Raw genomic sequence first — 25890 nt, 5'->3', positions numbered from 1 at the left:
ATGCACGTATTTATAAAAAAATGTTTTATATACCTTCACTTATTTTTTTGAAATATTTGTGTATTTTGTACTTCAATTATAAATATTGTAATCCCATAGCAAACACAAGAGGATATATTAAATATTTTTTTAAATACCCAAGTATTACTTAAATATCCCTTTCAATTATAAAGTAAATTATTGTTCGAATTTTAAAAAAATCAACAACGAATGGAAATAGACGTTTGGGTCAATCAATTTTATATCGAAAGATTTAGGATACACTTTTTTTTTAATTAGGGATTCGAATTTGTTCCTGGTCCTGTTTGACAAATAAGCATGGGTCGTAAAGCTTTATTTTTAATTAATTTAAAGACAATGATACATAATATATGTAATTTACTGTTTTATTTGCACATAAAACGTATTTACTAATTTACAAACATAAAAGTCCTGTGTTGAGATGGGACTAGCAATTAGTTGACACAGACACATGAGTATATCACCACAAATATAGGATCAGAAACATAATTTTTTTTTAATGCATATACGGCAAAAATATGGTAAAAAGTAAACTCAAACATTCGGAAAATCATCAAGGAGATTCCTACTCAAATCCCTCCCACTAAGGAAAATCCAGTCCTTAACTACTTTCTTGAAAACAGTTTTTGTGCTTGAGCTTAATACGCTCTTCCAAAATATTGAACAGTCTCGGTGCGATAAATGAGAGATGTCTCTGAGCAAAAGTCGTAATTATTACAACTAAATGAAAATAGTATAACAAACACCACTACCTGTGGAAATACTGTTTTTTTTTGTTTTTTTTTTTTTAAATGGCATCAGAAGGTTTTTTGAAGGGAATGAGAATCGTAGTGAATGTTCGTAATTCGCAACATGCAAACAGTAAACAATGTCGCGTTGGAGTTTCCTTGTCTCAGTTTAGCGGGAAGAAGCAGCAGTGGGTGGATTTGAACGCACGGTTGCCTTTTAGAGTGTATTTCGGCGGAAAAATGCAAACAGAAACTCTAATGAAAAGGTTGCAAAGCCTCTCGGGGAACGTAAACTAAATTGCATTAAGCTACGAAGAAGCAACACGTTCGAAATAAATTTGTTATCTCATGCAGATTCTCGGGAAACTTGACTGGCGCTAATTTCGTTACAATAATCTGATAACCGTGTTTTTTACATTTAACTCAACAAATATAACGATCTGTTACATTTAACATACATAATATTGCGAGGCGTAAATTTCTAGATCCTCCTTCCTAATTAAAAATATTCAGCAAGTTAAACGAACAAAATTGTTTGGTATTGACATGAGTTTTGCCTCAGAGTAATAATTCTCTAGAGAAGCAATTGCAAGAAAAATAGCGTTCCAAATGTATGGTTTAGTTTTTAGTTTAACAACAAACGTTTAAAGACGGTTTCGGTTTCCGCTTACAATTGAGGACCGTTTTCACAAAGTGAAATTTCTACAAAAAAACCAAATGCGTTTTTACATTGAAATGGGTTCTTCCATTTATCGCTTTATCGATTGGCGAAAAAAAACTTGAACAAAACGATATATATGCGAAGTTGTAGCGGTTCAAATATCGTGAATTTTTATAAAACGAAATAACTACACTACATAGAGTTTTCACAAAGCGAAATATCTACATATTTTTTTGGGTGTTAAATTTTTAAAATCGAAAAAAAATCACAAACAAAACATGATTTCGGCCAAGAAAAAAGAAATATAATAATAATAAAACAATATTATTTGAAATATATTTTGTTATCACTTTATTTGTGCTATTATGTATGTAAAAAATATATAGGAAGTAAATACTTAAATGTGTATATTTACATAGGAACTTAGATATGTCAGTAGACATATAATTTTACAAAAAATCAGTTTAAATGATTTCATGCAAAAGTAAACTTATTTAATTCCCAACATAAATCAATTTTCTATACATTCCTGTCACAAAAATATGTGGTTATTTATTTTTTGTGAAAATTCGTGAATTTAGAATATTTTTATAAATAATTTTACTGATTCTACATTGTTGATTTTTAGTACATGTGAAAGGATTTTATATATCTATAAAATGTTATTTTATTTAAAATCGTAAAAGTTTCATTTTTAACATGAAAAAACCTTTTCCTGAAAAATTTACATTTTGTAGATATTTCGCTTTGTTAAAACGGTCCTCAATTCTAAACGCAATCCCCTAAGGCCCGTTGTATTGCTGCAATCTGTAGCTAACTTTGTGGACAATAATCATAGAATGGTTTTTCCTCGTATGGACGACTCTATTAGGTTATTGCTCTAAGGGTTTTGCTTATTCATTAAGTGTCTTTCGCTTTAATGATTTTGTAGGGGTTATTGACAATCGTTATAGCAATAGGCTAGCTAGCGCGCTTAAGTTAGGTATTTTTTTCACATGAACACGTTTTTCGTAGGTAGATCGGTAGATGTATCAATAATACATCAAGCGACGCGACGTCCGTCGGGCTCTAATATTCTCAGACATAATTATTAACTCTTAAAAGACTGTGCTAAAAAATTCCCCTGGAAACAGTGATGTAACATCGTATTACATTAATCAAAAGAAGAGATATTTTGAAAACAGGTGTTAAAAACAAAAATTATATTCATGTATTTTCCATATTTTACAAATATAATCATAAAATTAAGACCTGTCAGAGAAAAAAAGGAGTTTATTATTTTTTTAAATTAAAATAGATATAACAAGTCTTGTATTGTATGTAGACTTATGTGATATCATAGTTGGTAAAGAGAAATTTGCGTTTGACAGTAAATAATTATTCACTCGATTCACTCCATATAAATTTATATGAAAATCGCACACGGCAAAATCAATTAAAATTAACACAGAACTAAGTTAATAATATAGATGCGCCGAATATTCGGGAATTAATCGTATTCGGCGTGGTTTTACATGTTCGGTATTCGGCATAGTATACGGTTAAAATCGCAGCTACCGCACGCAAGCGAAAGTGTGTGACTTTATCAAAAGCACTAATCCAGCGTTTTAAAGTAAAATCAAATTACTATGGTCATGTCTACCCGTTGACTCGGGAGTCTGCCATTCGGAAGCGTGCGCTCCCATTCGCTCTCTAATTTGTACCGTGTCTTACATATATCATAGCAAGACTTAAGTTTGTAAATAATAATAATAAAATAAAGTTTAGTGAACTTTTTTTCAAGTTTGAAGGATTTAACAATGAGGAAGTTCAGTGGTTTTTTTCAAATTTTTTATTTGTTAATAGACTGTTAAACTAATTCAAAATTATTTTTTTTTAATTTTTACAGATCGTATTATCGGCGCTACGATTTTTTAAAGTTTTGTATTTCTGAAACAACTCCGCGTGTGACGTCAGAGGTTCATTTCCGCTTATTCTCATTCAGTTCTTCCTATTGGTCCAGAAGCGACAAGCAGACCGGAAATCTTCTATAGCTCTCAGATCATAGGTTGATTCACATGAACCAGTGACGTCATTTAAAGTAGTGCGTTTTTGTCAAAATATTTTTTATTATTTTTTCTGTACATTTTCAAGAAACTTTGCGGTACAATTTAATGCACTAATTTTTACCCCGCGTAAGAAAACATTTTTTGTATCCAATTTCCCGTAGGGCTGAAGTTCCTCATTCGCATGCCTACCGAACATCTACAAAATTATTCACCGCGAGAAACTTCGCGTGTAATGCACCAAATAATTCGGCCGAACATTCGGTACGGTACGCGCGAAATCGAATAATGTTGTATTTGGTTCGGTTCAAAAATCCGAATTCGGCACATCTCTAATTAATTATGTTTAAATTAACTAAGGCCAAGGCATTTTTTGCCGTTTTCACACATATTTAGGTTCACATAGGTACAAGAAAAGGCCTGTTACTTATGAGATAAAAGAACTGTTATTGTTTACTATTACTACTAACATCACGCAGTTTCTCCGTAGGGATAGGCAGAGATAATGGACCGCCACACACGTCTATCCCGGCATACGTTTCTAGCTTCTTCCACATCCATTCATCTCATCATACATGCCCGTCGGCTCTGCCTGCTTTTGACATAGCCAGACTTAAGGTTTTGATTTATCTGATCATGCCACGTCTTCCTTGGTCGTCCTCGTCCCACGTTACCATTCATTCTCGCCATTTTTACCTGTTTTGCCATTCTTTCGCCATCCATTCGTTATACATGACCAAACTATCTCAGAGACCCTTTTTTAATCTTATCAATTATACCGGACTCAGATTTACACTCTTGCCTGATTTCATCATTCGTAACCCTGTCATACATTGATTTCTCAGATATTCGTCTAAGAAATCGCATTTCGACCGCGTTTACTCAGCTTTCACACTTATTCTTCCAGTTCTATGTTTTACTTCCATACATAAGTGTCGGAACTAAAACTCCGTCGCGCACTGCCAGTTTAGCTTCGATTGACATATTTTTACTTGTAATTACAGTGCTTAGTGCGCCGTTCATTTAGTTGCCCGCAATCACTCTCCTTTCAACGTCTTTTTCTACTCTTCCATCTCTTGAAAACATGCTTCCAGTTATTGTCTATTTATGGTAAAATTTACTTCTTTTTTTAGCATTCATATTTTAACAATATTTTAATTTAATACCTCATTTACATATTTCGCACCCTCAATGGGGAAATCAAAAATTCGATTAAAAAATGTTTTCGTAGACGTGCTAGTTAGTCTGTTTTCACCAGTATCATATTATCTTTAGGCTACTTTGAATTTTAAAAATATATTTTTAGACAATTCATCCTACAAAGGATTATGTCACAAGTGAGCGGGTATTTTAAAAGTACTCGACTGCTTTTTGAGAATCGTAGTCTTCAAAATATCACAATTTAAAAAAAACTTTTAACTTAGTGAAACGGTACATTTTTTAAACAATTGAATGTGCTTATTGCGCTTATTTTAGTACAAAAAATGAAAACTTAATAAATAAGAAACATATTTATTGAAGAAAGAAACACATCAACATCAAAATACATAATATTATATAGATATAATCGTTTGTTATACTACTTATGTTTCATTGAGACATATTGTGACTAAAAATTTGGTAGACCGTGCATTTGTTTTATTATCGTGTTTTATTTCAATATGTCACATAAAACAGATTGATATTATTTTCAGGGAAAATCTTATTAAATTCCTGGTAAACACATTTTAATATTTTTTTCTTAAATATGTATGTATGATATTTACATTTCAAAGTTTTGAAAACAAAATTGATAAGAAAGATATAATTAATAGTTACTTGGTAGCGAAACAGCTGAAACCATTATTGATGTGGTTGGGATTCATTTTGATTAATTATTTCACCTACTACAGATGAATCAACCCATCATCAATAAGGGTTTCAGCTCTTTTACTTCACAAAACCAAAAGATGGAAGAGTTGAGGAAAAGTGTATGTTCAAACATAGGCAGAATGGTGGCAATTAAACCAGCCAATGACAGGTCATCAGCCCTGTAAATTCCTAGACTTCCATATTCCCCTACCAAATATTTGTTCCTTTCTTCTAGTCATTTCTACAAAATTAGGGCATACTCAAAATACTGTTAGTAAATTAGGGAACACGAAAATATTTTTTTTTGTAGCATTAAACATTATCTTTTAGATTTGTAGGATTTTGATGGAGGGTTGGCGCTCCTACCCCAGTTGGAGATTGACAGAAGGAACGAAGTCGTGTGTTTGTATGCGTGTATCTTCATTGTAAAGTACAAAAGTAACAGCAATAATAACTGGACTGACTAACATACAGCCTGGACTACATGTTGTAGCTGACTGGCTTGGGTTACATGCTGAAACTGACTGACTGACTGATGTTCCCACGCCCTGTAGTCCTTTTATAGGCCGTTTTCCTTTATTCTTCATGTCTCCATAGCTGGAATGAAGTTAATGTACTCCAGGACATTGAACTGGAAATCGTTACTGAGCTAACGCCCTGTATACAATACTGTTAGTCTTGCAGAATATGATGTATTGTATTCAATAGAAAATGCTGAGTTGCATCTCGGGTCGACGCTCTAGATTTCAGATAAAATCATTCGCCGCATGTGAGCGTCATCAATCTGTGGACTTTGATCCCCACAGTTTGATCATTTCTACATAATGGATAATAAATTCTCTACAAATATAACCAAATTCGACTATAGTAAAACCCCATATATTATGTTTTAAACTTATATAACAGCTAACAATATTTACAGTAAAAAATTTAACATCTATGCAGATCTTGCTTTTCTGTCCTTCAGTATACTAGAAATAAAGAACTCTCCAGCCTTATATGAAGACCTTACAAGAGGCCCACTGGCGGTATACAGGAAACCTAATTCAGATCCTTTATTCTCCCAGTACTTGAACTTCTCTGGTGTGACATATTCCACTACCTTCAAATGTCTCTTGGTAGGTTGCATGTACTGACCTAGCGTAACACAATCCACTCCCACCCCACGCAAATCTAAAACAAAAATCATCTTACAAAATATCAATAGAATAAAAATAATAAGTAATAAATACATGCTGCTATATATAGCAGCATGTATTTATAAAATGACTTTTAAGATTTGACTTTATAAATGTAATTTTGTAAATCACTTATTAGCCTCACTCTGGTGTATGAAGAGTCCGGTTGATTCTAGGCCCATCTTTTACTAATACGTAGTTCACATGTTGACAGGACAATAATATCTTGTCCCAGCTTCGACCTATTGTCGTAGCGTAAACAGAAATTCGGAGGACAGGACAATGAACAAAGATATTGTCCTTGAGATAGGCGGGCAGGCTATCCTTGTAGGACAATGGCTTACCCCCACCACCGTGCGTTGTCATGTATCCATTTTTGCAGCGTTCTGCGTTTGAACTGCGGTTTAATTAGTGTATAGTCTCAATGTCCTGTCCTGCGCGTTCGAAGCTGTTAAAAGAGCTGGAACAGGACAGTATTACCATGTCTATTGTATTGTCCATCTCTGCTTAAAAAAATATCTTCTCTCAATTAATTGGTTGAAAGATCTTCAAACAATAAAATAAGTTATTAAAAAAAAAAGAATCATAAAAGTTTTGGCACTGAGGATACATTAAAGTAATTTATATGATGAAAATTAAATAAATACGGACATATTCTGGTTGATAAATAAATAATCAATATGAGCTCCAATTGATTTAGTACACACACAATAATCTATATTACCTCTCATAGTTTTTTCTACTTCTTCATCAGTTTCTCCCAAACCCAACATTATGGATGACTTTGTTATAAGTTCAGGATGCACAGCTTTGGCAGTTTTAAGCACCTTTAAGGTTTGCTGATACCTGAAAATGTTAATTATTTTTATTTTGTTTCGACATTTTTAGTCAAAGAATTTCTATAAAACAATGATTTTTTTTTTTACCCAGCTCTCATATCTCTTACGAAAGGAGTCAACTTTTCAACAGTTTCAATATTATGAGCAAACACATCTAATCCACTAAGAGCAATGCGTTCAATACATTCTGCATTTCCTCTAAAATCTGGTACCAAACACTCCACCAATATTTCAGAATTCCTTAAAGAAAAGTTTCAAGATAATTTCCATACAGAAGATTCCTCATAATAATTAAGTACACTGGATATGAAAACACTCACTGCTTCTTTATTTCTTGCACTGTTTCAGCAAAATGAGAAGACCCTCCATCAGGCATGTCTAAGTCAATAAAACATTATTAGGTAAATAGTCATTTTGGAAAATACCTAATATCTCTTTTCTTACAAACTTGTTCATAACATTTCCTTTTAAAATGTATATACATCCATATCCGGTAATAAATATATTTTAAGGGTTTCATTAACCTAGTTGAATAAATGCCGGTACTACCATCATTCTTAAAACTATGATACTGTGCCTCGGTTGTTTTCACCACCATGGTGATGAAATACTTCTGCAACTGAGCACCATACAAAATAAACAAAAAAACATTTTATAATCAAAAATATTAGTATTAAATATTATATATTAATATTATATATTTAGTATTTGAAATTGTGATCTTTTTATGGCAAAAATTCGAAAAATCAGCTATCAAATTCACAATAAAATATAAATCTACCAAAGTATACTTTCTATATACAATCAATTTCAGACAAATAGAGATATTCTTTAACGGGTTAAAGCCCATCTAATAAATCGTCAGCAAAACAGGGAAAAATTATATTATTAAAAGTTTGTTACCATCTCTATCAACAGATGTCAGTACTACATAGTTAAGTCCCCACTGAGCGATAGCATACGCTGTATTCTTTGGTTCATTTGGATCTGGTGCGGGAGGGGTTTTGGCAGTTTTTACAGAACAAAATCTGCATCCACGTGTACAGGTGTCACCAAGAAGCTAAAATGTAAAAATCCACCACTCAATTTGTAGGTGTACCTATACATCTGATTTTAAAACGGACAGTAACAATCATTAATGACATTTTGAAAATAATTTTGCCTTGAAGTCATTTATTTGTTTATATTTTAGATTTTTTTATCGGATGATACAATTGTATGATCCTGGCTAGCTAGAAATTACCTGTGTTAAGTCAGTTTTTTTTGTTTATTTACATAGATTTATCAATATGTAAAGATCAAAGGCGGTTTCTTAGCATTATTTTTTTTTTTCTTTTCTTTTATTTAGGAAACATACAGTACAGTTACATAGTTTTATATTTTACACAGTTAGACCTCACTCTAATGGACCAGTGAAGTTTCCATATTATAAAGTAATTATATGTAATGTAAGGATAAGTACATTGAAAGCATCCGTCACATACCCGAATCCGATTTAAATACTAAATATCTTTCTTCAGATTCACTCATACAAGCAAGCAATTTTTTTTTTCATTACGAATTGATTATATGTTTTCCTCGACTAACCAAATTCAGTAAGGAAAAGCGAGAACAAATATTTACATTTACAACTTTTAATGTCCTTTCCACTGTCGCTCTAAAACTCCCCTCTCATCGTCTACAAGGTAGGGACAAGGGGAAGTATGAATAAAATAAATAAATAAATCCATCACCCGTGGATAAGTACAGTACAAGTACAGTAATTTTTAAAATGATCAATTATAAAAATACAAAAAAAACTTTATGCATATATTTTATTCAATACTACCGCCTAAAGATCTAGCGAGACCATCTCTAGTGGACAGTCTTTTTATGTTGTGCGCCAATCATCACCGTTCATATTTTGTTTTGCACTAGCTTTAACTCGAAATTTGTATGAAAAATACCAAATGTGGTCAAACTGTGGCTTGGGAGAGTTAGACTACGCTTCATAATGGTAAATTATGCTTTAGAGAGAGAAGACAATGTACATAATCCTCGCAGTGCCGGCACATGTGCAGATAGTTTGCTATTACCTCATAACCTCACTTTGATCATGTGATATAGGTAAGAATTTCTACAATTTACTTACATATAATATCATCGGCCTAACTCGTAAAACTTTTAAGTCCCAAACTAACTTTTTGTTCAGGTAGGGAAGAATAAAAAAGGGTTTTTACTTCAATAGCGAAGTTTTTTTTGCAAATATTTTTTAAAAAATAGTGGTACACTATATGAATATACAAGTTTAGGCGGCCACCGTGGTGTAGTGGTCAAGACACTTGACTCACGCACGGAAGGTTCCGGGTTCGATTCCCGGTGAGAACACAAAAATTTAAATGTGATTTTTCTCAAGCCTGGGTGCTCTGTGATGTAATTCACCACTGTAATTAGGCCTCCTGGCCTGTTGTGGTGTAAAAAAAAATGTAAAATGTAAAAAATGTAAGTTTAACACACTTATAGACTATTTAAAGTCCAAACCGAAAATGCCATGGACTTAAGAGTTTTACAAGTTAGGGTGACGATGTGTTAGTGTGTATGTACCTAAACAAAAGCAATGGAGAATTTAACATTCTGATGCGCGGGCCGTCATTGCACATATAGCTTGTTTATTACACCATGCCAGACTTATTATTTATTATATTCTAATAGTATTATACATAGTCCAAGTTTACAAAATGTAAATAAATGTACTAGGTACTAATATTTTTGGTCAGGAGCCATTACCACTGTGTGTATAATAAAATATTATAACATTATCATTAATTTGATAGTAATAACATTCAGTAAAACAGAAAAATTCATGTCTGTTATTAAATGCAAACACACCCTGTAAGATAGATAAACAAATTCAGCATTCTTAATATAATTGTTAGTGATAACCCAGGGGTTAGTTAAGAGAAGTTTGTCATTATTTATCAACTGTGATTGTGAAAAATATTTATATTTCAACCTAACCGACAGAGTTATACAAAATCAATTTAATAATAATAAAAAAGAAGCATTAGGATAGATTTTAAATTGGCAAATATAATATATTTACAAAAAGGAAAAATTTGGACATTTGCTTTTTTTAAAACACGGTTTTTAATTGTGTTAATTTTTTTTTTTTTAATTAAGGTTAGTATTATATTATAGCTGAGCTCGTCAATATTAAAATAATATTACATAAACCAAAATTTTCAACAAATTAAACACCAAAATCTGTAAAATTAAGCACCAAAATATAATACTTTTATTGAGTATAATTAAGGTTTGAGTTTAAGATAAGTGGTTTGGAAAAAGCAAGCAAAAAAATAGGAAAGGCAGATATAAAGATGATTAATGTTTGTTTGTAGGTGATTATTTCAAAGTTACACAAAACAATAAACTATATTAAACATATGTTTGTTTAATTGGTAGTCTTAATATCTTGACAAAGAAAAAGATAAACATTGAGCTCGCAAAAGGTTTTAAAGGGTAGATAGATGCTAAGTATTTAACATATTGACATTAGTGCTAACATACTTATTAATCTTAATTTGTTAAAATCTTTAACAAAAATTAAAAACCCTATTATAAATACATTTAAGTTCATATTTGCATATGTATTTTAATTTTATTTGATTTTATGATTCTCTGATATTAGAACGTTTTTTTTTAAATAATTCTTAAGGAATTCAAAGTCCCTGATTATAATGAAATGACAAAGATTAATTTACTTTTGTTTTATTTTAAACATTCAGAGTAAATTTTGCATAGTTTGCATTTAAACAGCAAATGTCACATTGACATTTGAATTCTTGTGAGAACAAAATATAAATTTCTAAACAGTGCTGTAAAGGTACACATATTTCATTTATTTTTATTCAAATGTGTAAAAATCTCGGTAAACCATGATATTTAATTAGAACACTCTTGAAAAATTTATGGTTTATGACATTTGAGTTTTTAAAACGGTCTTAAATTATATTTCCTGTGTAAAAACCATAACAAAAAATTCACCATTATAGTTGCTGTAGCAGTGCCATGCTTTCCTCCTCCCCAGCATTCTCCAATATTTGGGCACCTTGCTTCCTCGCAGACAGTATTAAGGTTCAAATTTCTTAACTGGTCTTTTAATTTGCTGAAATTTGAGCCTGAAATAAATATGTATACAAAAGTACTTAAATTGCATGAATATTAGAATACTCTCATACAAAATATTTTTGAAGGGTACCATTTTATAAAATACATAATTATTCTTTAATGTCGGATAAATAACTAAAGATTTTTTTAATGTATAATAAATAATGAGATGAAGATGCTCAGGTGGTCGGGGGATGTGATATTTGGAGCAGTTTCGGGGTGGTTCAGTTGCGGAGAAGATGAGGGAATCCAGACTGAATTGGTATGGCCATTAAGCGAGGCAGGAGGAAAATGTGGTGCATACACGCTAAAACTTCATGAGGGACAAAGAGGTAGAGGTCAACCCAGTGCCACAGGATGAAGTGCTATAAAAAGGGAGGTGAAGGAGCCTAGTTGGACGATGACCCAGAGTAGAGAACTGTGGAGAGGAAGGGCAAGAAGAGCCGACCCCAAATGAAATAGGATCAGATAGAGAAAGAAGAATTATAATAAATATTTACAGATTAACTAATTACAGAACAGAAAATGCTAAATAAATGTCACTGTTCTCAATACTTAGGTATTTGAAATGTTTTTTGGGTGAACCCATGTAGGATTCAACTATAACCACATTTCGACCTCTGTTGCAGAGGCCATCTTCGCTCTTTAAAGTTGACAGGGAGTCACGAAAAAACGATTTCATAAATGAGGTAAATGCAAAACCGCCACTGTCCATGTTATTTTTGGAATCTTTAGTTCGGTCATATCACTCCACTACTTCGGGAACTACACTGGCTACGTTTTCCACAGAGGGTGGAATACAAACTCTGTTGGCTTATGTATAAGTCACTGCACAAATCTGCTCCAGAATATCTAAGGTAACTTTGCATTCCAGATGAACTAGCTGACAGACGTCTCACTCTTAAATCAGCTACATCTACGTTGAGAGGAAAAATTATTATACCTGTACGCAAACAGAGCACTAAATTCGGCAAATGCTCATTTTCGGTCGCAGGTCCTATGGCATAGAATGCTCTCCCAATAGAGGTGCGAGGCTGTGAGAGTGAAGTAATGTTTCATAAAAAACTTAAAACCCACTTGCTCTCTTTTACTTAAGTTACAAATAAAAAAAGTTATAATTAAATATTTTTTTTTACTTATATAATAAATTTGTAAAGCGCCCATGAGATATTATATTACAAAAAGGGCGCTATATAAGTTATTCATAATAAAAATAATGTGCATGATCACTATTTATGGGAAGATCAACAAAACTGGTTGCCAAATGACTATTTCTTTTAAGTTCAATGTGCACATTCAACTTTAAATTAATAGTATTTTCGCTACCTGTTATACCACGCACAAGTTGCACATTGAACTTAAAAGAAATAGTCTTTTTGCTGCTAGTTTATTTGGTCTTCCCAAAAACCGTGATCATGCGCAGTAGCGGTTTTGCATTTAACCCACTCATACAGAAAATGCTGTTTTATACCACAACCAAATTTTTGAATAATTCCCATAAAGTTCGCGAATATGTTTAGTTATAATTTCTGTATTGCATTCGAATTTCATAATAACATATTTAGTTCGTTTTAAACTAGTAAAAAAAAAAAGATGAATTCTAGACAAACCTGTAGGTATATTTGTTTTCAGCCATGGAGGTAGCCTTAACCTTTGATTCTCCCCCTTTTCACGCTTGAGCTTCCCGTCATATTCTGTCCAATCTTTTACGGGTTCCTCTGCGAGGAAGTCTTGAAGAGCAGGACCATCTTCTAGTTTTTTTCGGATCGCTTCTATTTTCGATGAATGGCTATAACGCAATTCCTAAAAAAAAATATGACATAAGACAGCGAATTTTGATTGAATAATAAACAAATATTACAATTACACACCTTGATTTTAAGACTTCCTAGGCTCTTAAGACACGTTCGATGCATTATTCAAATGTCAGATTTATAACAAGACAAAATACATTTCCCAAGGACGAATCAGTAACGTAGAAACGTATTTTTTAAACGAAAATATAACCTAAAACTAAAAATTAATCTGACAACTGCTTCTTCTTCTTCGTTTTTTTCCTGGCCTTTTCACTTCTCAATTCGGGTGTTCTGGCCAGTGTCGAGTATTTTTGTTTTTTACATATATACACATGTTTTAGTAATATAATATGTACAAGTTAGTATGTTAGTATTAAATATAATATATACATATAATAATAAAACATATTTACAACTTTACACCATTTACAACTAGATATTTACATAAGATTTTATATACACGTTTATTGGGTGGGGACAGGAGAGTTAGAATATGAATAGGGAATGGGATATTAATATCAGAGAGGTCGGATAGGAAATCAGGATAACAATCATTTATGGGGCATCCAAGAAAAATATGGTTTAAATCTTCCTCATCTAGCTGACATTCGCAAATGGCAGAGTCCCGGACATGGATTCTGAACAGGTGAGAACCATTGCAGCAGTGCCCAATGCGCATTCTGCATATGGAGGATGTTTCAAACTTGTTCAGAATCACTTTGGAAAACCAAGGTTTTTCTGATACATTTGGTTTCAGTTTGAAAAGATGTTTACCCTTGGCTTGGGAGGAGGCTACCCAATATTCTTGCCATGTGCGAAGTTGCTTCTCCTTCGTCATAACAAGGAGATCACCTAGTGGTAGTAAATTACTATAGGCAGGATCCCCGGAGTGGACCGCCTCCTTTGCTAACGCGTCCACTTTTTCGTTCCCGGGAATACCACAATGGCTAGGGATCCAGGACATAACAATACTCTTATTGGATGCCTCTGATAAAGATAGAAGAAATCGAGTTTCCACGCAGAGCTCATCCTCGGGATAAGAGGATGGAGGGGATTTGATTTTTTGTAAGGCACTCAGGGAATCCGACAGGATAAGAAACTTGCTATATTGTGAGCTTAAAGCGTATTTGACAGCTTCTCGGATTGCAATACATTCCGCTGTAAATACGGAAGCATTCTTGTGCAATTTGTACAACTTTTGATAGTCGTCGTCTTCACAATATATGGCCGCACCCGTGTGGGTTGGCGAATCTGACCGAGATCCATCAGTGTAGATAATTCTCCAACCTATCCATCTTGACGACCGAATACGGTTAAATGTACACCGGGGCTGTAGGTGGCTTTCAACTCCAAATGTGAGTTCAATATTTGGGGCGTATATAGAAACTTTAAATGGAAAACGATAAAGGGGAAGAAGGTCTTTAGGGTTGATGTTAAATTCAAAAGATTTGTAAAAAATAAAGCTGTTGACAAGTAAAGGGAGCGGTTTATGGGACCAGAAAGATGATGACGTCACACTATCAGAGAGTGATTTTACTTTTTTGAGGAGCAGGTTACTCTTTTGGACGGAGCATTTTAGCAAAAACCTATCCGCCAAATATTGTCTTCTCATTCCGAGTGGGGCATCAGAGGCCTCTACCTGTAAAGCGTTAATTGGAGAGGACTTCATTGCTCCGATGACTAGTCTCAGACTTTGGGATTGAATCCGGTCGAGTCTTTGGAGATTCTTTTTTGAACATGGTTCTAAAAGGAACGAGGCATAATCGAGATGGCTCCGGATATACGCAGTATAAAAAAGTCTCTGTATAAAAGGGTGGCTTCCCCACCATACTCGCGAGACTGCTCTTAACGTATTCAATCCGGCTTGACACTTGTTTACTATATGATTTATGTATGAGTTCCATGTAAGATGAGTGTCCAGAATTACTCCCAAGAACTTAATCTGGGTCGTAAAAGGGACTATCTCATCTCCATGCTGAATTTTTATGGTTGGGATTTTTCGCTGTCTACAGAAGGTTATGGCATTACTTTTACCAGTCGACAGGTCTAAACCATGATCCACTAACCAATTCCTGATATTTCTCATACCTAAATTTAGTACATTTTCCAGATTCTTTGGGTCCTTCCCATATGCATACATGAAGAAGTCGTCCGCGTACTGAAGCAAACTTGTCTCTGAGGGAACAATTCCGCTGATGTCATGCGTATAGATATTGAAGAGAATCGGGCTCAAGACAGAACCCTGAGGTAGTCCCTTGCTCAACTCTCTCTCCACCACAGCATGACCGCGAACACTGATTTCTACCTTTCTGGAGAGAATCAAGTTTGCTATAAAAGAAGTGAGCTTTCGCGGGATTCCAATTCGTAGCATTTTAGCTTCCAGAATATGTATTATAACATTATCATATGCTCCACTTATGTCCAGACAGACACCGATTAGGAATTCTTTATTTGTCAGAGCGGCTCTGATATCGGATGTCAGAACCGATACGCTTTCAATAGTGCTCTTTCTTTTCCTAAATCCAAATTGAGACTCTGGGAGAATTTTCGAGCTCTCCACAAACCAGTCCAAGCGTTGTCTCACCATATGTTCCGCAACTTTCAACAGTGTGGAGGAGAGGGCTATGGGGCGGTAGGAAGTACCAAAATTTGGGTCCTTGTTAGGTTTAAGGATAGGAATGATGGATTGGGTTTTCCATGAAGGGGGAATGTTACCTGATTCAAAGATCATATTGATCAGTGATAGGATGTAGGAGAGGGTAAGGTCACTGTTATGTTGTATGAAGCTATATAAGATACCGTCGATCCCTGGAGCTGAGTCCTTAAGCCGTGTCAGAACAGTCTTCAGTTCATCTGAACTAAAGCTATGATCCAACCAGCCTCTATCAGTAAACTGGTACCAATAGGGAGACTCATTCCAGTTATTAGCAGTCTGCGGGGCTAACTTGTTGGCGAACTCCTCAACCCACCCAAGAGACTCAGGACGTCTCACAGGTGGAGTGAAAGAACCTCTAAATCTGCGTATCATGCTCCAAACGATCGATATTGGCACATCTCGCGATAAAGAGCAACAAAAGTTTTTCCATCCTTCCCTTTTCTTGTTTCTTAACAGGCGTTTTGTTTTGGCTTCTGCTTGTTTGAAAATCAATAGATTTTTCAGGCTCATGTTTAAAGAGTAGACTTTGGCTAGTCTTTTCCTTTTTAAAACTGCATCCGCACATTCGCTATCCCACCATGGGGCGGGAGGAGGTTTACTTTTGTTATTTCCTTGCTTTATAGGGACATGTCTGTCTGCTGCTTCGACAATGTATGATGATAATGCTTCATAGCATTTCATTACATTTTCTTTCGTCGGAATGGGCAGCTCGTTCACTTTGAGTTCAATGTCATCAGAGAAGTTCTTCCACTTAACTCTTTCCGTAATGTATCTCGGTCTTCGCCTTCCCCCAGGGGATAGGCCACTTTGGCAATGTCTATAGCTGAACATGATGTCGACTAATATGGGATAGTGGTCACTACCAAGAGTGTCTTCCTTGATGGACCAATGCAGTGATGATGTTATTCCAGCGCTGGAGATTGATAAATCTACAGCACTGGGTCGTTGGTTTGGGAGTTGGAGACGAGTTGGGGAACCATCATTAAGAACACACATGTTCACCTCATCTAAAAGATCAATAATGTCTCTTCCTATTCTGTCGCATGTCGGAGCGCCCCACAGGGAGTGATGAGCATTAAAATCTCCAAGAACAAGGAACGGGGGAGTTAATTTTTGGAACATAGAGAGGAGCATTGACTTTGAAGGTTTATTGGATGGGGAAATATAGATGGATAGGATAGTCAAGTCATTAACCTTTGCAGCCGTCACTTGAAAAGGGCAACCTGCAGGCTTGACGTTGACCGGGGTAAAGGGAAGGGAGTTTTTGATGAGAAGGGCAGACCCACCCCTCCCATCATCGCGATCATCCCGGAGACAATGGAACCCCCGGAACCTGGCATTAGATCCCGGGATCATCCACGTCTCCGAAATGGCCGCGAGAGAGATAGATTCTTCTTGCAGGGTATGAAGAAGATCTTCTTTTTTATTAAGGAGGCTATGGGCGTTCCACTGTAGAATCCTCATCGGAGGAGTCATTGTGGGTATGTAAAATTGAATTGATATGTTGAAGTTGGTGGGCAACGTTGGACGGTATTTCAGGATTATTCTGAAGGAGTGAGAGAAGTAGATTTAGGAGTGTGGAGATTAATGATGTATTGGGTGATGAACCTGTGCTGGGGATAGCACCTCCATTGGACACAAATGGAAGTTGTCCATTCGGGAAAAAAAGGAGGGAGGAATCAGGTTTGGGAGTATTGGATTTGGAAGGAAGTTTTCCTGATTTCGACTTCCTCTCCACTGATTTCTGGAAAGACACTAACGGGTTAGGTTTAACAGGGTCTTTGGGTCTTTGGGGAATTGGCGCTTTGGAAGCGATTTCTGCATATGAAACCGTTGCTCTTCCATACATCTTAGAAGCCTCAACATACGAGATGCTTTTATCGGCCATTGTATGCTTGATGTTCTGTTGCCTTTTCAGTTCTGGACATATCTTGCTGATGGCTGAATGATTTCCAGAGCAGTTTAGGCATTTTTGCGCATTCTCCGCTACAGTGCAGGTCTCCCCATTATGTGGAGAGCTACATTTGTAGCAGCGTGCGGAAGATCTGCAGATGGTTTTTGTGTGCCCGAATTTACAGCACTTGTAGCACTGGATAGTCGGAAACACGTAGAGCTCTACGGGGAGTGAGACATTGAACATTGAGATGTGGGATGGGAGTGCCTTGGAGTCGAAAGTCAGGACAACCGTGCGGGAAGGTTTCCATTCGACTACGTCACCTGTTCTCGATCGATAATTCAGTCGTCGGGCCTTTATTACTTTACCAAACCCGTGGGGTACCTCAGCATTCTCCACTATGTCCTGTTCGGACCAGTGTGAGGGAATACCTTTGGTTACACCCTGTTTCGTAACCTGGAAAGTAGGTACAAATGCGTTATATTTCGCTGTTTTCAGAATTTCTGATTTGACAAACGAATTGGCTTCGTTCGCTGTCTTAAACTCCACAGACACTCGGTTACGGCCGACAGATTTAATTCCGTTCCAGACCGTCCGGATATTATTCTTATGGAGGAAGCGACCAAAGTCAATATCGTAAAGGTTGGTTGGGGTGTCGCAATCTACCTGGAATTTGGTGACATGTACGATGAACGGAGCTCGGTCCATTCCGTTGTACATGCGGGATTGTGTTTTGTTTGGAGGTGTGGGAGTTGGAGTTACTATGATTGTATCCTGCGATGTGGTTGGGGTTGCAGAAACAATTGGTCGTGAGCTGGGAGATTTATGAGGAAGGACGCGGTCTGAGTCAGAACTCGACTTCCTTGGTTTTATTAACCTTTGTTTTTTGGCCCTTGAGACCACAGTTACGAATTCAGTGGCGTCCGGAACAGATTCCATTGTGCCACCAGACGAGTCAGAACTTGACCCGTCTGGAGGATCTGGAGGTTTTTCTATTTCGTTCATCTTTCTAAGACCAAATAGAACTTAGAAGAAAAAAAAATACAATAAAATATGCAAGGTAAAAATAATATATCTGATTGTATTGTTACCTGAGTGGAAGGTTATGGATAAACTAACATACAAATTAAATAAACTAATTAATACTTATATTAATTATTCACAACACTAAATAAAATTATTTTGACACGGATTACACTAAATTAATACGTTATTATTTACAAATCACTTTTATAAATGCGAAAAATACACGACAAATGACAAACACATCCGCCACCTTTTGTTAGTCATAGACAATCCCAATCTGACAACTGCGCGCGAGCACTGTTTATTGTCAAATTGACAGTACTCAATGTTTCTATATAGGAAAATAATATTTATGTGAAAATAAGAACCCACAAATTAATACACTACACAAAAATGTCCGAGTATTTGTAGGATTCAATTTTGATTTCAGCGTAAATACTACGGGTGTTTCGCCACCATTCATTAATTCAATATTTAAGAACTAGCAATACTAGAATACAGTCATCTGTAAGAATGACGTTTACCTGATTTGCTTTTGCTGTCATTTCAATAAAAACAAGTGAAGTTAATATTATGTAGAAAACAAGATGTGCTGCGAATGTTTTTCATCCTTTTTGCGACAATGGAGAGCATGGATAAGACCTCTCTGTGTGGTAGTTTATGCTTTGATAATTATTATTGTCGTCCCTATTTTAATCACACATTCTATAAACAATGGCTCCCATAAAAGAGATCAGGGTTCTCTTGTCGGCGGAGCTTTTGTTTTATTGGCGATTCCTATATCTATTTGGGAAATAACTCAACATGTCGTCTACTACACCAAACCATCTCTTCAGAAACATATAATAAGGTATGTCGATTTATTTTTTGTAAAAGTTCATACCTATTTTCTTTGTGTACATATTTACAGTTATTATTGTAATTTCAGGATACTATGGATGGTACCAATATACGCCGTCAATGCATGGCTCGGACTTGAATTCCCAGAGCAATCCATCTACATGGATTCTCTGAGAGAATGTTACGAAGCATATGTGATTTACAATTTCATGAAATATTTATTAAATTACTTAAACGAGGATACGGATCTCGAAGCTTCCTTAGAAATGAAGCCACAAGTTTATCATATATTTCCCCTGTGCTGTTTAGCTCCTTGGGAAATGGGAAGGTAATATTTGATAAAATTATCTTTGAATTGTAAATAAAAACTTAAGTAAAAATACTATCTACCATAAGTGCAAGCTGCTCTGTACACCAGACATTTTAAACTAGAATATCTTCTGTTTTTATAAACATCCAGCCAGCGTAGCCTTGCGTTATCAAATGTTTCTTACATCATAATAAAAATTCATAGTCATGGTCACAAGAAGAGATCCCAGCAAAATGCTTGTATGAGGTTTTCCCGTAATTCAAATTATTTAATACCAAAAACACATACTACTTTCGCTCAAACGTTCTCTTTTGTGGCCCCAAGAGAAATTAAGTTCTCCAAAACGATAGCCATTTTAGGAGAAGTGTACAATAGTTGGTTTTTTCGTTTTTTTCAACTTTCGAATTCAGAAACGTAATAGGTCTCAAAAGTTGCGTTTTAGAAAAAAATAATAATGACATTTAGTTTTTTTTTAATGTATTTGGCTCGTTAAAATGCAGCAATGTTTTAAAAAAATATCCAATTTTCGAATATTTTTTAGAAAACATTTCTGTTCAAATATTACATATTTTTTGGCAAACGCCGTGTTTATAATGATACAAACCATCTAAAAAATATATATGTATTTTTTTTTCACAGCAAAAGAAGAAACAACGTGAATTTTAAAAATAATTTTAAAAAATTGCATTTTGAAGAATCTTTCAACAATAATTATGTCACAATAATGATTTATTTTTCAATTTTTTTTTATTTATTCACTTTTATAGTTCTTTTTCATCCTTCTCTTCTCTTCCCTACCCCTCCACATTCCTCCACGACCCTCTTTTCATCCTCATTTGCACAGTAACGTACGCACAGCTCATCAGGTCACAGAAGAGTGGGTTCAAGATTTCTATTGAATCTCTTATCTATCCGTGGCGGTTATCTTACACCTGTCCCTTCATTTTGATTCACTAGTTTTATAAATATTACGTAATAATTTCTTCATTTCCGTGGTTTCAAGTGTGAAAATTAAACAAATAATGTAATGTTTATTGAAATAGTATCCAAATTTATTGAAAATTCAGAAAACATTGAATAAAAGTGAAAATGTATTTATAGAAAAAAGTACAGCGTTTTCCTTCAAAAAATCAAAAACCCTTTGATGTTGCCCCGTGTAAATGCACAAATTTTGCGGTTTATAGATGCAGTAAGAATAGATCTGTCCCCTTAGTAAAACGGACTTTTCTTGAAGACCAATGAACTTTCCGAAAAATTATTATTGGCGGTATTGATAAACTTATCACAATATTATCCGCATGAAAAGTGAGGAAAAAAAAAACAGAATCAAATAATTTATCAAACTCTTCGGTTTTTTTGCATCTTTCAGATAGTTCTTTAAATGACAGGGGAAAAGTACTATTAATAAATGGAGATTTCGTTAACTATCCAAAGATATCTTTGCTTTGTAAAAAAAAAGTAAAAATATTGACGAATAAAGGATGAAGAGTACATAACTCTCCTTCCGAAGGCACTAATAGAATATTGGAGAAAGCTTTATTTTCTTTTTTAAAAGATAAAATTCATAAGGTTACTGAATTAGTTGCTGTTGCATTTTTGTCCATCCTGGAAATCTTTTACTACCAATGATAACCGATAACGACTTAAAATAAAATATATTTTTTGCAAAAGAATCATGCAATCTTGTTCTTTTAATTTCTTCGGATTAACAAGAGCATTTTGCACTCCTAAATTAAACTTTAAAAGTGATTATTATCAAGATTTGATTGACCGGCATGATATTGACCTTGTTTTGACAGAACTACCGCGTTGCCAGTCATAATGTTAGTAGTGTCAGTGCAACAAGTAAACCAAGACAATATAAAGGTGTGGGACTTTTCGAAGATTCCTTGTCACACACAATCAGTGGAAAGATGCGATGTCTTAGGGGAAAAAATGCGAGTTTTTATATGCACCACACATAATTAGAAAAAAGTGATACCGACATTTAATTCTTAGAAAGATTTAAAATTATGTTTGTTTACTTATCTTTTTGCATGTACCTTTATATATGTATAAAATCTTTATGTTTTATTTTATTGTCCATTAATAAGCTTTAAAAAGTCTAATAACTGCCTTAAAAACGCATGTGAAATTTTGTATTTTTGTGTCCAATATGCTCTTTTAGATATTTTTTATATTCGTCTTATCTGTAATAAATTTATTTTTATTTTTTAAAGAGTCAATCAAAAAAAACTTTAAAACTTTTCCTTTTTTTCATATTTTTTTTTCTTTCAGAGCAATTATTTTCTTATTTTTTGTATTTTCAATCCATTTTAGCGAGCCAAAGATGATTTTAAGGAGTTTTTTTTTCATCTCTTATTGCTATAAGCCTAATACAACTTTTGAGACCTATTTCACCAAAAACAAAAATAGTCTATTTTTTTGTATGGAGTATGACACACCCTAGTGTTAGTGTACATGTTTGGATTTTGCCTAGGAGAAAAGACCGTTGCAGAAGACTGCTGCGAGACATTGCATAGATTTATATATTGTACTATCAAGCGTGTTGTCCAGATGTTTATTAAAATATATGTTCATGTAATAATTTTTATTTTGTAGTATTCTTTAATAATATGCATGCTTGCGCTTTCTATTACGCCATATCCCAACTCAACACAGGGCTCTTGGCCTCATGTAGTTAGGGATACGTTATTTTTTTTTGTAATATGTATCTTTATATGAATAAATAAATAAAAAAATTGAAATATTTATTTTTGTTACAGGGAATTTGTTCACATGTGCAAGCATGGTATTCTACAGTATACTATTGTTCGACCAGTCACAACTCTCCTGTCTGTGATTTGCGAACTTTCTGGTGTATATGGGGAAGGTGATTTTCGTGGCGATGTTGCCTTTCCGTACATGGTCGCCATTAACAATTTGTCCCAATTCGTCGCCATGTATTGTTTAGTTCTCTTTTACAAAGCCAACCGTGTGGAATTGAGACCTATGCAGCCGATCGGGAAATTCCTTTGCATCAAAGCAGTTGTTTTCTTTTCATTTTTGTAAGTGATTTTGTGATATTGAAATCCAATTATACGATAAATTCTCCTTATTCTTATATCAACACTTAAAGTAAATAAATATGCTGAATACAAAATTAATATAGAAATTAAATAAGGCTACAAAGTCATGTTGCAACTTATATTATTGTAGTGTTGTGAAGCTTTCGGCAAACAATAGGCTATAACTGTGCATGTCTTATACAGTCTGTCGGCCTTGTGGTGTAATGGTCAGCAGGTTTGCCTACCATGCAAGAGGTCTTAGATTCGATTTCTGACATGGTTGATGTGAAATATTTATTCAAAGGGGTGTTTTTACACGAAAAATATTTCATAGTCCCTGGACTGGTACCTGAAGCGTGAGACTGACCATCTTACCTTCATGTAACAAAAATGATCAAGATACGCTGCGATTGGTGTGCCAATGCAGTGCCCTATGCACTATTGGATGCGGAAATGTAATGATGATGATGATGACAGAATAAAGAATAGATTTTTGATTCATATTTTGGCCAGAATTTTTACTGAAGATTTTTATTAAATACTCGATATTGACATTTTTGAAACCTTCAACTTATTTTTTTCTAGGAACTTAAAATTTTCTATGTGTAATTTTCTAATGCAATCTATTTTTTTTTATTATTAACTAAAGTTTTATTTAATTTCAGCCAAGGGTTCATTATAAATGTTTTAGTTTACTACAAAGTTATATCTTCAATATTTGATACAAATAATCAGGATGACATCAAAACAATTTCATCTAAGTTGCAAGTAAAAACCTGTTGTTATAATTTGAATTTCTATATTCCTTTATAATATTTTACTTTAATCAAATAATTACATATTTTTTTATTACATTTTAGGATTTCCTTATCTGTATAGAAATGTTCTTAGCTGCTATAGCCCATCACTATAGCTTTTCATATAAGCCGTATGTCTTGGCCTCAGAAGAGACTCCATCGTGTTTTGGAGCTTTTGTCGCAATGTTAGATATATCTGATGTCAAACATGATATATCAGAGCATTTGGGTGTTGTCAGTAAGTTATTATCCTTTAATTTAATAATGCATAAAATTAATTTTACAAAGCCACTGTACATGTGAATATGAAAAAAGGGGTTGCTCAAGTTTAGGCTCTCTTGAGGCATCCAAAGCACATATCCAAGGCTGGTCCACTACTGCACCTCAATGATACTTGTTTAGGAGGTTAGGTTGCTGCATTCATTCTCAAACTCGATGTTTGCTATGAAATCAAACCTTTTTTTACCTAATATTCCTCTCCACGGGATAAGCTGATTTGCTTAAAACTATAACAGTACATTCTATTTCCCTATTACACTACGCTCGATGACTTATAAGTATATATCTTAAATTCATAATGTCATCGCATGTCTTAAGAGCGCAAGGTTTATTTGTATGTAGTTTGAAGTTGTGTTTTTTTTTATTTGTAGGTAGTTCGTTGAGTAGGCGTCTGAGGGGAAAATCTACATATCACTTGGCTAGAGGTGAAGATGAAAGTTCCAGATTAGTCTCTGAACCCGGCCCATCCAACTTAGCTCCCAGCACATCGGTCAATAGCCAGATTTGCACTGATGAAAGCCAAACTCCCAACTATGCGGATGTAGTGGTACGGAGTACATATGGTGCAACAGAAAATACCCCCGCATCGTTGAATACATTTGATGATCAAATAACAACTTCCGATACTGCGGAAAATATAAGTAAACCTTGTTAGATAGACTGTATGATCAAAATTGTGATGAAAATACAAAATAATTATAAATATGTTTATAATCTTTTGGGAAACAATACGAAAGGAACTTTAAGTCTCATTCTGTACACATATGAAAAATGCAATAAGTTTCAGTAATAAATATTCTGTGCTGGGTAAGTGTGTGGTATGACTGACACTAAAATTCAGTGAATTGTCACTACGGCATAATTTTAAGTGCCAATATTTTTTTAATAAAACATAATGTACACCTTTGGCATCATTTAAAGTGTAATAATTATTACTATTACGCATAATAGATTTTTTCATTAATCTAATTTTGTTGCTAATTTTGAATTTGCTGTTTTTTTTATATATTTGATATTTACTCATGTTAGAATGAACCTACTCTAACCAAATAATATATACGATTAAATGGGAGACAAAATGACTGAATCTCTCCAAGAAATTCAATGAAATTGCCTATTGTCATATTTCAACTACATATTTGTGTTTGAAAATTTTGATAAATTAAAAAGTAAAGTTAAATGTAAGGAATTATTTTTATGGTTAATTATTATTAATATATATTTATCTGTGATCTCACTCTAGAGAATAAAAAAAGATTGCATAGGGTTTCCAAGCACACATTTTAAAATGACCTTTTCTAGGTTTACCTACATCTGTAAATCAGAAATCAACTGTACTTATATTTAGTTCAACAATGTACGTATTGACAGGGTCTACATTCAAGGCGCACGGAAGGCATGCGGTAGTGTGTTGTGGCGCTGCCTGGTTAAATTTCGATAAAAATTGGCACATTGTTCACAATTATATTATATTCTTAAATTTCGATGCTCCAATTTTTATTGAAACTCGACCGGCCAGCGTCACTATACACTACCACATTGATTAGGTGCCCCTTAATCGTAGACCCCGTCTATACGTGTATACTTGTATGTTTCAATAATTTGGAAAATTGGTATAGCCTAAATTGAAATAATTATTAAATCTTTGGTTGCTTAATAACATAATATTGTTAGACTTTTTTAACTGCGGGTTATTGAATTTGAAAATAATAGTATTTTTCCTCGTTAATTTATTTAACAAAATATAAAATTACTTATTATTATGTTTGACGATAA

General features: G+C 34.2%; 2 protein-coding genes and 1 long non-coding RNA gene across 4 annotated transcripts; 2 read left to right on the top strand and 1 right to left on the bottom strand.

Moving 5' to 3' along the window:
- The first annotated feature begins 782 nt into the window (after positions 1 to 782).
- LOC148280828 (uncharacterized) lies at positions 783 to 3060 on the top strand. Its single transcript, XR_015822499.1, has 2 exons — positions 783 to 1894; positions 2544 to 3060. It is a non-coding gene; the product is annotated as an uncharacterized LOC148280828 (long non-coding RNA).
- Positions 3061 to 6166: 3106 nt separating this feature from the next.
- Las (lipoyl synthase, mitochondrial) lies at positions 6167 to 19168 on the bottom strand. 2 transcript variants are annotated; one of them, XM_088227726.1, is made up of 9 exons: positions 19127 to 19168; positions 13341 to 13501; positions 13080 to 13272; positions 11347 to 11480; positions 8227 to 8383; positions 7644 to 7701; positions 7411 to 7563; positions 7209 to 7330; positions 6167 to 6479 (listed from the first exon to the last, which is right to left on the bottom strand). In XM_088227726.1, exons 2-9 carry the CDS (start codon positions 13383 to 13385, stop codon positions 6244 to 6246), a joined length of 1098 nt encoding a protein of 365 aa, XP_088083852.1. In that variant the 5' UTR covers positions 13386 to 13501; positions 19127 to 19168; the 3' UTR covers positions 6167 to 6243. The 2 variants fall into 2 exon arrangements, with proteins under 2 accessions (XP_088083852.1, XP_088083854.1); XM_088227728.1 differs by having other exon boundaries at positions 13341 to 13505; positions 19130 to 19147.
- Positions 19169 to 19321: 153 nt separating this feature from the next.
- On the top strand, positions 19322 to 24925 carry LOC148280826 (transmembrane protein 184C). Its single transcript, XM_088227725.1, has 6 exons — positions 19322 to 19691; positions 19770 to 20009; positions 22757 to 23038; positions 23704 to 23806; positions 23899 to 24073; positions 24486 to 24925. The coding sequence occupies exons 1-6, from the start codon at positions 19429 to 19431 to the stop codon at positions 24767 to 24769; spliced, it is 1347 nt and encodes a 448-aa protein (XP_088083851.1). The 5' UTR covers positions 19322 to 19428; the 3' UTR covers positions 24770 to 24925.
- Positions 24926 to 25890: the final 965 nt, after the last annotated feature.

The sequence above is a fragment of the Micrasema longulum genome, unplaced genomic scaffold (genome assembly GCF_059751315.1).
Source record: "Micrasema longulum isolate JH-2025_06_02 unplaced genomic scaffold, ASM5975131v1 h1tg000531l, whole genome shotgun sequence".
Lineage (NCBI taxonomy): Eukaryota > Metazoa > Arthropoda > Insecta > Trichoptera > Brachycentridae > Micrasema > Micrasema longulum.
Note: the sequence above shows the minus strand (reverse complement) of the source record. Positions and strands in the feature narration are given on the sequence as shown.